Raw genomic sequence first — 14239 nt, forward strand, 5'->3', positions numbered from 1 at the left:
AATATAAAAAAATAATGATAACATGAACAAACTGGGGCAGAAGTAAAAGAGGACCCTGCTCTTTCAAAACCAACAATCTATTAATAATATTCATATATTGACTGTGATATACATATAACATGTCTGATATTCTGGAAAAAGAGTTAAAAACAGTCAAGCATATAGTGTGTAAAATATCTAGTTTTACTGATATTAACAAAACACAAAATAAAACAACCACTTTATCTGGGGGTTTTTTAAACTGTGGCCATTTGTATGGAAATAGCATTACGATACTATATTTTTTATGTATCCCACACACTGAAAATTACTTCTGATGCAGCCAACAATACAGAACAAAGGGATACAAAATAGCAGAACACACAGAAATAAATAGTTACTTAAATTTTCCCTTGCCACATAGCACATAAAGCTTTTATTCTATGCTGGATTGGTTACAATTACACAAAGAAAAAATGGAAATAGCAACATAAAAGATGGAAAAAATATTTAGAAAAACTATAAGGTTACCAGCCACTTATATGTTGGATAAAACAATGCCTCTGAAAGCATAGATAAAAGTGAGCCAAGAAATTTTAAATATAATCTTATAAAAATGGAATTTTCCTAACTGTCTGACCCACCAATCATTGGGACACCAGATAAATCTCATCTATCTATCCACAGACTCTAAGTTCAATGTTTCTTGTGTAAGTGGCAGTGAAATTGGGTTTGAAAAATGATTCACTGATGGGAACTCCTGTTGAACCTGTATTGTTTGTTATTCTGTGGCTAGAATCTGGCATGGGCTAATCCAGCACTTCAAAGCTAACGGTCCTTACATTGTATACAGAATGTCATTGCAGAGCGGCGTGAATGATAAGACAAATAAGGGACTGTAAGGTCTGAATGCACTGGGACTTGGTTAAAAAAAGTATTTGATCTCCTTACTGGAAGCAAGAACGCTTCCAAAAGAATCCAGAAATGAGCGACAAACAAATATTTTTACATATTCATTTTAGCTTGTTTTAAAATTAAAAGAAACAATAAAGTAAGAATTGCTATACTAACACTTATTAATAGGGCTTAGTACCATAATGATGATGTATGTTAACTTGCGTTTCGTGAGATTGCAAGTCTTTTCTAGATGAATACCATTTTAACCTGGGCACTAATATGGTAGCCCTCTCCATATCCAGCTTTCTGTATAGAGGGAATGGTCACCATGGCGACTATACCTAACTGGAATCTGCTTAAATAATGTATAAGGGCAATTGTGTATCTGGGGAAATACTTTTATCCCCATGTTCACAGTAATATAATGGTAAGTTAAGAAACATTTCAGCTGTTATTTGCTGTGCAAATATTAAATATTGACTTATGCTAAATGCTAGTTCTGCCATTTTAGCCAGTTATAATAATAAAATCCAAAACGAATATAACATAACTTAATTATAGATTTAATAAATTGATCTAGTTTTTTTAAACGATGTGGAGATAATTCCTCTTCTAGAAACACACTCAGGGTTTGCAGAACTGACATGCAGAACACCATGGTAACTGATAAGTTGCTTATTGACATAATTGTAGGACTTTTCTAATTCATTGAGCACACTCTGCTTCAGGGGTCTCATTCTGTTTCTATAATTATATGTATTCTACAGATATTCTCATTCAGAGTTCATACTCAGAATTCTTACTTAGTGAACTTATTAGGCACGGTGCAAGATTTAATGTACTTGGTACAGATGTTCAGGCATTAAAGTGACAAGGGACTGTAAGAGGGTCCATACAAACCTTGCTATGAATACAGATAACAAAATAAAGGGTACCCTATAGTTAGAAGAGAGAGAAGAAATTTTAATTACATTTAGCTTTTAGGATACAAAATAGCCTTGGGCATGAAGCAGTTAAAATTTGCCAAACTCTTGTGGTGGGCAAGATATTTGCTGACTGGTTTTTTTTCTGTTAATTCCCTTAAGTTTAATCAATGACATCTCTGAGATCAAAGGCAGGAATGAAAATGCGCTGAAAAATAAAATATGAAAATAATTCATTGAAATATAAATAAAAGGAATCAAGAGATGGTGGTAATTTACAGATTTATTACTTGTGGTAAATGTATCATTTCTTTTATCTGAGATTTGAACATAGAAAATAACAAAACAAATTGGATAGACGCACAAATTGCAGATGTATACATTCCTTCCATTAATGTCACATTCCTTAGACAAAATATTGCATATATGGTTTTTCACATAAAATATTGTTTTCTTAAAAGAAAGATCTATACCTCAACCCTTTTACTTTGTACTGGATTAAAGTATCCAAGCGGCATGACGCTTTCATAAAGCTTGACAGCTTAGATTGTGCTGACTTGGTGTTTGAATTGTTAGACTTGTCCCAGACATAGTATGTAAGATTTAGGAATTTTATTTTGTTATATTATTTTATTTCTATACGTTAGTGATGATGATATTTAGCTGTGCAGTTGAGCATTTTTTCATTACGTAGTTTTTATGAGAATGTTTAGACCTCTTGAAGGGTTATTCCAGGTCACATTAAAACCATTTTGTATCCCGCAGTACTTTGCCTACTAATTGGTTACAATAAATATGTAGATAGATTGCCCCTTGCCAGTTCCTTGTGTTCTCTGGTTAACCATTTAAAGGAAATGTGGTAGTTGTACAAATGTATAATTCATAAAAAATATTTCAAATATTTTTGTAAACATTTTTAGCGCGTACAAAATAGAAACAGAATTTGATGGCAGACAAGAATTATTTATTCCTTCTAGTCTGCCCATTTTTTAACCTTCATATAAGCCTCATACTTGATTTGGTCATGGTCTTGTTTTATCTTAACTTATGCCTATCCCACTCATGTTTAAATTCCCTCACTGCAATAGCTTCTACCACCTCTGCTGGAAGGTTGTTCTATTTATCTACCATTGTTAGTGAAGTAAAAAAATGCCTTAAATATATATTAATTATTATGAAATATATGGTAGCCTTTCTGTTCTTATCTGTCAGTTATATATTTACTTTTGATGTATTTAACATTTAGTTTTGAAATAAATGTAAAAAAAAATTAAAGACTAGGTCATCTCCAAAACTAACTTTAATATCCAGACACAAAAAGTCAAAATATTTGATGGTTTTTCATATGTTTGGGAAAAATTTAATATTTTAGAAACAGTTGATCTCCATAACAAAAACATATGAATTAATGGAGACTATTCTTCTTCCCAAGTACTAAATATGTTGTACATCTTACCAATCTTTACTGCAAAAGCAGTCCAGTTACCTGTCCATGACTATGCCTACGCTTCATATTCCTCGCCAACCTAACCAGAATAAGGAAACCCCATAGGACTGTCTTACTCAGATAAATAATAGGTTCCAGAAAAAAATTAAAAACAAAAATAACATTCTTCTCAGTGTATTTTAGCAGAGTGAAAGAGATAACAGCAAAGAGGAAAAAGTGATAAAAATTGGCATTATTTCACTCACTTGTGTGTGGTAACAGTGACTTGAGCAAGCTTGCCTATAAAAATATGACATCTCCAGAAGAACTTATCATGGCACAGTTCATTTTAAAACAATTTGTGAATATAAAACAGATAAAATATACAGAGCACAAAATAAAATAAACAGTCAAAGAATGGATTAGTTTTATAGTCTGTGCAAGTAATTTGTTTGCATACCACTGGCTTCTCTTTTGTATGAAAGAGGTAATACATTTGAGCGACTTATTTATTTTTATTCTGTCTTACTTATTTTAAATTATCCAGTGTTATGCTACAGAAAAAAAATTTATCACAGTCCTCCGACTGGAACTAAGAAGTTCAAATGTTTTCTGATTTTAACCATTGAATACCAACTCATTAACTAATTTAATCAATTTGTTAAATCAGTGTTACTCTAAGCCCTACTCCCACAAAACTTTGTGATAATATTCTTCAAATTTAGAATTTCAAAAATGACGACAGTGGTTGCTTGCTTTGTTTATCCAGGATATAAAAAAAGCTATAGAAATTAAAATTTCTAAAGCTGTAAGAGCAAACGAAAAAACATAAAGATTACAAAAAATGTGCAAAGTAAAGAAAAGTGGGATATTTAGGTATGGATATATATATATCTATAAGACAGCCTTGAAATTTGATAGTAACTGTACATGAGTCATTAAAATAAGGTACATATCCTTGTTTGAGGACTCCAAGGTGCTGAGTTAGGAACGTTGGTGCACAGGACAAAAACAATTGTGATTAAAAAGAATAGGGTGGCATAGGGAGGCTAGGTATACCACTGTGGGGAAGTGAGTGTGGTTCATTAATACAACATGCAAATGTCTGTTTAACTAAATTCAACAAACATCTTGGGTATGGCATGACAATAAGTAGATGTTAGTTCTGTTTTTTTTCCTCAATTATGCGATCACTGTGGCACTGTTGACAATTATGATGTAAACTAGACTAAACTAGCACTAACATTCAATATGAATAAATATTCATAAAAGAGAAGCTCGGTAAAAAATGTTATATTTATTAAATGAATACTTAATTAAACTAACCTAAAACCATTAAGTATTTTTCAAATACAAAAAGAGAATAGCTTTTGTTAACTACCATGTATAAGATGGATAGATCCATTTTCATCTTTAAACATTCTTGCTTTCAACTATGGAATTTCAATGGTTTATTTAGGTTTGGGTTTATTAATGGTTTACATAGTCAGGGGAGCACTGGGAAGAAGGTTGAGATGAGCCAATGTCCCCTTGTCTACTATGATTTAAATAATTTAAACTATTTTTTAAGCTATTTTATTTTTTGTAAAATTACACCTCTCCACAGATGTTTCCAGAATTGTTTGCATCAGCACTGGACCATTTCTATGTTCCTTCCATATAATGCATTTTACTGATTACTAGTGATCAGTAGTGATTACTAGCTTTTTTGGATTTCATGCAGATTTCTCATAGACTGTATACGTTTACAGTGCATCAATGGGAACCACAAATGCTGGACAAGATAAGACTTCAATGCATGCTAACAGTGGATTTAGTTTGGATGTCTTATCCGAGGCTAGTGTTTTCCTGACAAGTGTCAGATTAAAAAGGAAATTATCATAGAGAAAAAAACAATGTTGTAATTTAGGGGCAAGATGTAATGATTGATGATGTGGTTGGCAGCAGTGTTGTAGATAGTTTATGTAAATATGAGTATTTATAAATTGTGATTGCTATAAACAGTCCCAACAAAACCATCTTTAATTTGCCAGGTAGATCCAGAACCTAAATTTCAAATTTACAAATAAATTTCCTATATTTATTTTCAAGAATTGCACGTTTTATCCACATGAGAAACTAGAGGCACCTGTGTTTTATCACAAAATTTCTGCTTTTTCTATAATACAAACTGAATAATCTAATAGTTGTTAAATTTTTGGCTGCCTTGCTATCTTTATGTTTGCAAAATGTAACTTAAATAAATTATTCAAAGCAATAACTAAAGTATTTTTAATTATATGACCAATTATTGCACTGATGCTTTTAAAAAAAAATTATGGGAATCTTAATATCTTTGGGCTATCATCAACAACTATGGCTACTAAAAAAGGTTGCATCCACAATACTATCTGCATTTCCAGAAATGAATAGCAATGCTCACATTAAATAACACTGAACTTAGCCTAGATCCATTAGAACCATATACCATTTACAATGCAAGTTTCAATTCCCCCACTTAAGCTCTACCAGTTCCACTGGGAGGGCACTCCACTTATCAACCACAGTCTATATGAATATTATTTTATGTCAGGTTGACATTGTTATTCACAGATTTATAGGCACTTATACCTTAATATTAATGTAACAGATGCATTATATGGTATGCAAAATGTGAGGCATCATTTTGGCAGGACAGGAAATGGGCAATATACCTGCATGGACAATACCCTTCTTTAACCCTGGATTGGCCCTTGGTGTGGCACAGGCCTTGCATTAGGTAAATTGTAATAGTTCTGTTGAGGTAAACCTGGGCTTGAATCCTAGACGAACAAATCCCTGCATTAAAGTGAACTTTGAAACACCATCACTTAGTTTAAATACCTTTAGCAATGCAGTACCTGCTAATAATACAAGTCTGAATTGCTGACCTAGCTCAAGAAAATGAGTTTGCTGCCATGTTCCTTTAAATGTCAGTTGAAATGAAGAGTTGTTGTTTAGAAAGTTGGGGCCCAAGTCCTAACCCCTTAACTCAGTATTTAAAACTTGGGACTTCATAGAGCACATGGTGAATAATGGCCAGCTCGCCAATCCTGAGAATATACAAAGTATTCCTGACATGATTCCATCAACAGTTTATATAACAATGCAAAAACCAAATGTGCTTTCTGTATAAATAGTACATAAATATATTTATTATCATTTTGTTCTAAGATGACTTATATTAGCAAATTTTCTAGTTCTTCCACTTCCCATGCTTGTAGTCTACCTTCTATGTAGGTCACTCAATGTGACATGAAATGCTGCGTTTTTCTGCACTGGGTGGTATGTACACTTCCTTTCATTTTCAAACTTCCTCTTTTGAGCCTTAATTTATATCCTACCGGATTTCACCAAGTCTCCATCCACCTGGGGGCATCTTGTGCAGAGCGTGTAATTAATCAAACTCCTCAACGCTGGTTAAGTTCACCAATAATGCCCATTCTAGTCAATGGGTTACAGCTGCAGAGGCACTTAGTACACATAAAGGGGCTTAGTATAGCATCCCCTTTGTACTTTGTGGTCAACCCTGGTCTTAATCTTTAAAGAACATATCAGTTCCTTGTAGAATGGCATGTTCTGGTTTTGCTTGCCTTTTTCCCCTCTTAAGTTATTTTTATTTGATTTCTATTAAAAGAATAACACAAATATTACTCAAACTAAAAAGGAAGCCAAAACGAATGTCATATAACAATAAAATAGTCATTTACTACTAACATAAAAATATCACTGTCAGCTTTTTACTTTTATTTCTAGCTTTGGATAGAATACTAAAAGCTTTGGAGTGAAAAAAAGAATTTCTATTTTCTGCACTCACAGGGGACTTATGTGCTTACGTTTCACTACTGATAAAATGTTTGCAATAGTTGTTGCCAGTTTCCTGTAAATATTATTTAATTAAGAAAAACAGATAGATGGCCAATAATTGTACACTCAAACGACAAACACACAGCACCTGTTACCAGTGAAGACACAAATCTAACAAATGTAAAAATCTCTGCAGGAAAACATATTAGGTTTTGGAAAGAACAAACCTAATGTAAGCCTTTTATTTATTTTTTACCAAAATTGGGACGTTAAAATGGTCTATCTTGTTGTGAAATTACACCAATAAACAATTAAACTATTAATACAAAACAAAATACATCACACAACGCTAACCACAAAAACAGTGTTTTGTCATGATATTTTGGGTGACTTTCCCTGCTCAAACTATAGCAACACTAATGAAGTATGTTCCACCATACTATTAGTGGTTTACTTTCATTAATCAGAGTTTCTGGTTGGGTGATTAAGACTGAGTCTTTCCACAGTTTAACATAGGCATTATGAAGAGGAGTCAGGGTGTTTGTCTAGTAGAAAGGGTAAAATCACAGAGGTACAAGGCAGAAACTTCCTTGGGACAAGAGAGTTACCTGCCCCACATGCCACAAGATGAGGGGAGCACATAATCATTCACCAATATAGCCACATACAAATATGCAGCTTCAAAATAAGGGGTTAAAAAAGAAAAGCTAGTCAACAAGGGGTGGAATTGTAGCATGTTGGGATAACTGACTTTTTATATCAGAAAATTGGAAATATTGTATTACAAATATCATATAAAATGCTATGTGGTGTGTTCAAAATGCTTAAACCAAAAATATGCATTTCATTATGCATTGCAAATTAATATCAAGCTAAGTGACAGACCCACTTTGAAAATAATTGCTGGTACAAAAACCTTTAATACAAAATGTTGTTTTATTATAATAAAAATTCCTGGGAACATCCCCAAGTTACAGCTGAAGTAAGAGAATTATATTGGATATCATTTTACAAGTAGTGGTAGAAAAATCAGTTTACAAGTCTAGAAAACGAGGATTTATTTTAATACTCGCTTTAAAAGAAATTGTGTCCCTTATTACATTAATATGAAGGACGATATAGTAATTATGTCATGCAGTTCATTGTTATATTAGTATTAATGATTGTATAGCAATTTCATGCTGTCAACTATTATGTCATTAAGGACTAAAGTTTTGTGTAGGCCAGTGAATTAATTGAAGTTTTCTATGCAAACAAGGGAAATTTGCAGTTGATATGACGTTTCTTACATTTATATTAAACAGTATTAACTTATTTACTGCCTCTAACAAGTGCACAGTGTAGTATCATACCTTTTCCACATCCCTCAATATAGTACCATGAAGAGATTGTTTTAATCTTGTAGCAAAAATATTTTAAATATTCCTTTATGCAAAACAAGCAAAGCAACCACCAGAATAATTTTTATGGTCAAAGTATATTTCCCTAAATATTTATTGTTCCCTTCTATTTTTCCATGCATGGATTATAACTCAAGATAAACCACCCTATCAAGGTTTCGAAACACCCTTGACGTTTTAATTTATTCCCAAAAGGCTCACAGTAAAGGATGTCTCAAGCTATGTGAAGGATAACCTACACCAGCTCCATATGCTGAAGCTTAATTTTAAATAGCATTAAAAAAGCACTTAACATTTATATGTCCTGCTACTTTAGCAGTCGGCTTAAGAAACGTAGAGTAAAGGAAGTACCCCAGAAGCAATAAGCAGTAAATCATTTGTCCATCTACTATTGAAACATCTCCATTGTCAATGCAATTTAAAAAAAAAAAATGAAATTCTGAATATGTTTAGTCTTTGTTGATACCGTTTTGTGAAACTCAGGTTAAACTTTTGATTAGCTCCTAGAATGGCACTCAAAATGTTAAAAATATGGTTCCCATACACATTTTAGGATTTGCAAAAAGTATTTTTTCCCCACTGCATCATGTATCACTTTCTACTGCATGTTTCAAGTTTGATTTACTGATAACAATATGTTGATCAGGCAAGTTCTCACCTTCATAAATAGCACATGTTGGGAATGGGCTGTTCTCCCTTGGTTTGTAACGTTAAAGCATTTAGTAATCAAGCACACTCCATTCCCCTTTTTTGGCCCATCATTGTTACATACAGAACATCTGGAATTTATGGAGAACATTAAATGAGTCTATTGAAACTCGCAAGTCAACCATTTTGTTTCTATATTGCATTAGATCAGAAAACAACATTAAATGAAGGAATAATAGACAATAATGACTAAAGAAGTTTGAAAATAACAAATGATTGGGGTGCAAAAGAGTTCATTTGAGTCTTTACTTTAGCTCAATTTCAAGTTTATGCAGCCTCTTTATGGGAAGAGAGTGAGGGACCTATAGCCCCAAGCCAATCGCACATGGGGTAGAGGGGAGCAATTATGCCCCCTCCACTTATGTTTCCATTTAATTATTTAGTTTGTTTAACTCTTCTCTGCCTTTGTGATAAAAGCAATTTTGCAGTTGGCTGCTTCAAATAAATAACACACATCCAGAATAATAATATAAGTAAACTCATTTATGCTGTTATATATTACTTTTGCAATATGGGCCTTTAGAATGGATGGCAACAGGACCATCCTTAGGCAGGGTTTTTTTCATTAAAAATGCTGTTCCACCCACTATACAGTATCTGAAACATTATTCCTTAATACCCAAACCCTTCCCACAAATAATCATTTGCATGATATTTTGCCTCATTCATAGTGTATTAGGGAATGTTTAACACCTTCAGTCCCCTATAGATGTACCCATGGGTCCATAAAACGCATCTCAAGAAACCCTTATGGACTTACTGGAACGTCCTGACCTTCTTGCAGCGGCTGGGACACATCCCGGCCGCTACACGGGAGATCAGGCTGGACTCCCCCTGTCAGCACAAGCCGAAAAACTGTTACTGTTTTAAATGCCCGATCACGCAATCGGGCATTCCCTTCCAGGTCACGTCACTGCTGACGTCACCCGGAAAGTAAAAATCACTAAAATAATACAATAAATAATAATAGTAAAAAAAAAAAAGTGAGCTAAGTGATGTCATTGTGACATCACTGGCATTAATAACATGTCCCTAAGAGGAACTCTAACCATACTGCACTGATAACACAAAATACAAAAAAATAAAATAACAAAATAAAAATTATATAAAAAAGATAATAATAATAAAAAAAGAAAAAACCCTTACATCCCATTGCCCTAACACAACATCTAAAAGGTATAACCCTCCTTCCCATGTTCACAATCCCCAAACCGGTTAAGCCATAAGTATAAAAAATATTACCCTAAAGGGTACTATATGTAAGGGATGGATATGGCCCTCTAAAAAGAAAAAAAAAGTAAGGATGTGGGGTATTTCCGTAATCAGGAGATGGGTATGGGTTTCTCTGCCGTAACACATACCCTGTGTTGGTGAAAAAAAGCACAGGAAATAATTTCTGCGGCCACCCTTGACAGTGATTGGTGGTCAAATTGCTGCATGAAGGGTGCCCAAATACCCCTGATAAAATAGTCTGAATTGTATGCTTTACAGAAATATATACTTTTGTGGGTATTTTCGGTTTATTTGTCTAAAATTAGAGTTGATATCCCATCATACCTAATGTAAAATCCTACGGTTTTGAAAAAAATAATGTATACCTTATAGCATTTTCCCTATAAGTGCTGGGAAATTTTATATAAATTAGGTATTTCTGAAATCAGGGCACCTGAATTGGTAAACTTGGAGGGGATTTTCCATCACTTTACCTAATTTTGTGAGGATTCAGAGGGGAAAATATATATATATATATATATTTTTTTCTAATTTTCGCTAGTTTTTTCAAAATTTCTCATCCTTAATTTTCAGCTAATTATCTATTTCAGCTACTAACTATGGTATTAAAAGAAAGCCCTCTCTTTCCTTGAAAAAACAATATATAGTTTACATGGGTACACTATTCTCAGAAAAGGGGAATAATCGCTGATGCGACATACCGCAAAAATGGCAAAATTTTTTGAGGTACCAATGGCCACATAGCAAACAAAGCAGGCACTGATAGGTGTTGCTATAGAAACATTTAATCTATCATCACATCAGTGGCATTCTAAGTTTTAGCTTGTCAGACCTTATTTGTAGGCCACAGGCACTGGAATTCTAGTAGCTTGGTTTAGTAAGAAAATATGAATTATATTATATAGCATGTCTTAAATTGCAAAATCACAAAAATGAAGTCATTATCATCCACCAGCACTCATAAGTATGGTGATTACTTAAGTGTCATTACATTCAGATCATTATTTCTTTATAGTATAACTGATATAAATTATTGTTGTTCAAATAAATGTCTCCCCTAAAACAGGTATTGCTTGTGGTAATATTTTTTGCCTTTTCCTCATAGGAGAATGTTCCCAAGTTACAAAGTGAAAGTAACTGGAATGAACCCCAAGACCAAATACATTCTCCTTATAGACATTGTTCCAGCTGATGATCATCGGTACAAATTCTGTGACAACAAATGGTGAGCAACATAACTCCAATACGAAAGAAAACCTATACATTTATAAATGCTTTGAGTGAGTGTCAAATAAAAACAACTAGGCATATAGTAGCAAGAAAAAAAATGGATCAAAATGTTTCGACGTCGGGGGCCAACAATTATTTTGAGATGGTTCCAAGATTTTTTTTCAACTTATTTTGGCAGGGCTGCCCATAATGCCTTGTGCTAGATTTTTACAGAAGATGAGAACTATTTAGCCCATTTAGTCTGCCCTTTTTTCATGATGTAAAGACCTTAATCAATTATTGGTCTTGTGTTTTAGATTCAGGATAGATTTGTGCCTATACCACACATGTTTAAATCCCCTCACTGTATTAGCCTCTACCATTTTAAATGGGAGGCTGTTCCACTTACCTACCAACCTCTCAGTAAAGTAAAACTTCCTCTCATTATATCTAATGACTCTTCTCTTGCATTGGGGCATTACAGTACCTTTGGAAGGAGCATTGGGCACCATGGCATCTTTTGTTACATCAATAAATTGACCCACATATGCCAAACTAACATTTTAAAATGATAATGTCAAATTATTTAACCAACAGCTTCATTGTTCTCTTCATTGTTGTCTATGTATGTTTTTATTTTAGTTTTTGGCTTCATTCATAAACACTAAAATTACCTTTTTTGTTAGTATAGAAAAATATATATCTTATCAATCATCTTCTAGAAAAGTTGAAGCCTGCTGAAAAGCTTCACATGTGCGTTTGTACTATTTTCTGTACTGACCATACAAGATTTGGTAAACCGATGATTTTTGAGTCAAATTACACTTAGTTGCTTTGGTGATAGGCCCATTTTTAGAACTTCACCAGAATACACTTTTTAGACATAGATGTCCTTTTGCCTTAATCCATTTAGGGTTTCAGCTTTCCTAAGATGCTTTTTGTTATCTGTAACTAGTTTGTTCTTAAGTACCCACTTATATATTTTCCACTTATTTTATTTACTAGAACGTGAGCAGATTCGTTGGACCCCCTACTACATATATATATAAGTGCTTCTCGTCACCCTTGGCTTTTAATATAATGGACAAGCAGTGAGTTGCAATGATGTGTAAAATGTAACCTCAATGCTTTAACTCTGGCTTTATTGCTGGGAAAAACTCACCTGTGTTGGAACTTCCTACAGTATGGTTGATGTATTAAGGTTACATTTTCTATTGCTTTAGTAAACACTTGCACATATATAAATAGCATGTAACTGTGTTTATTTCCAAATAAAATAATGTAAAATGACATATTACAATTCTAGTTTGGAATAATATGCAAAATCCTGGCTTCCTTTTACTGCATTTCCCTATACACCGTGACATATTTTTTCCAGCTCATTAAAATGAGTTGTCAGTTCCCTCACAGCTCACTGTAACCAGATTCAGTCACTGAAGTTTTGGATAATCGCCTTAGTTATTGTTTCACTGTGATTTCACAAACTATAAGCATATTATACAGTATATCAGTAAACAACAAAATATGAATGATACAGAAGTTAGAAAGGTACAGTACGGGATTAGAGACCTACAGGCATCATCTTCTTTATATAAATGCTACCTAATATTTTATGCTTAAACCTATTATGAGTAAGTGGTTCTACCATCACACTCTTCTAAAGAGGACTTCATTCGTATTGGGGTTAACCTCAACACATAGTGTGTCCTCCCATTCTGAAAACTGCTCAGAATCTGTTAACAAAACTGCTTATCATCTGTAATACAAATTTGGGCCCTTGATACATAAAAATAGAAGACAGGGTAAAAACAGAGATAGTTGTGTATTATCCAAATAGCAATGTTATCTAAGGGATTTATTGAAATCCCCAGCCATATCATGCTTATTTAAAATAGCAAAACAGACTTTTGTAACCACTAACTATGGGCTCAGCCAGTCCTTGGTTGGTCCCTGCATGTGTATGTGGACGAGTGGGTGGACTTCTCGTACCTTGGCTAAATGAGTCATTGGTTCCATGTCAACTGTGTCAAATTTAGCTGGAAGTATACACCATATCAGCAGACAGAGTAGAGTTATTTCAATACAGTGTTGTCTCTTGAAACCTGAATGGAAAGGACCTGAGTATTATTGTTTGAGGGATGAGCCTCCAGTTTAATTGACACAACTTTTTTAAGGATCTTCAACACAAACAGGGGCTGGATGCAAGTATGGCTCTAATGAAGACTTCCTTAGGAGGTTTTAGTCGCTCTTCCTTTAAGTGGATTTGAAAAGGTTCCCGGTTATCCGTCAAATTAAAAAAGTTTTCAAAGAATTTTCCTAAGCAATACATGTAAATTTGCACATAAGAATTTATTTATACATTTATAATTTGTAAAAAAAATCCTAAATCCAATAACATATAATATTGAGTACATTTACTATGCTGTTTAGCTAAGCTTTAGAATGCCATGCCAGAACCCATTGCTTACTTGGAAGCTCACAAATTCATATATAGAAAAAGACATGCACAACACACTTATTCTTTATAGTCACATCAAGCACTTTGCTTGCATTTAAGTTTCCAGATTGCTCCAAAGAACCCTGCCAACCTTAACTAGAACCAGCTGCAGCTGACTCAACTTAATCATCCCTAAAGCATT

General features: G+C 33.5%; 1 protein-coding gene across 1 annotated transcript in view; it reads left to right on the forward strand.

Moving 5' to 3' along the window:
• LOC149286275 (T-box transcription factor TBX4-like) overlaps positions 1-14239 on the forward strand; it is a 53865-nt gene that overhangs the window by 25006 nt on the left and 14620 nt on the right. Inside the window, exon 3 of the mRNA XM_089494292.1 lies at positions 11497-11616. Coding sequence (XP_089350418.1) covers positions 11497-11616 — 120 coding nt within the window. The remainder of the gene's footprint in view (positions 1-11496; positions 11617-14239) is intronic.

Source organism: Sceloporus occidentalis, unplaced genomic scaffold (genome assembly GCF_023333645.1).
Source record: "Sceloporus occidentalis isolate IW3139 unplaced genomic scaffold, rSceOcc1.0.p SCAF_71, whole genome shotgun sequence".
NCBI lineage: Eukaryota > Metazoa > Chordata > Lepidosauria > Squamata > Phrynosomatidae > Sceloporus > Sceloporus occidentalis.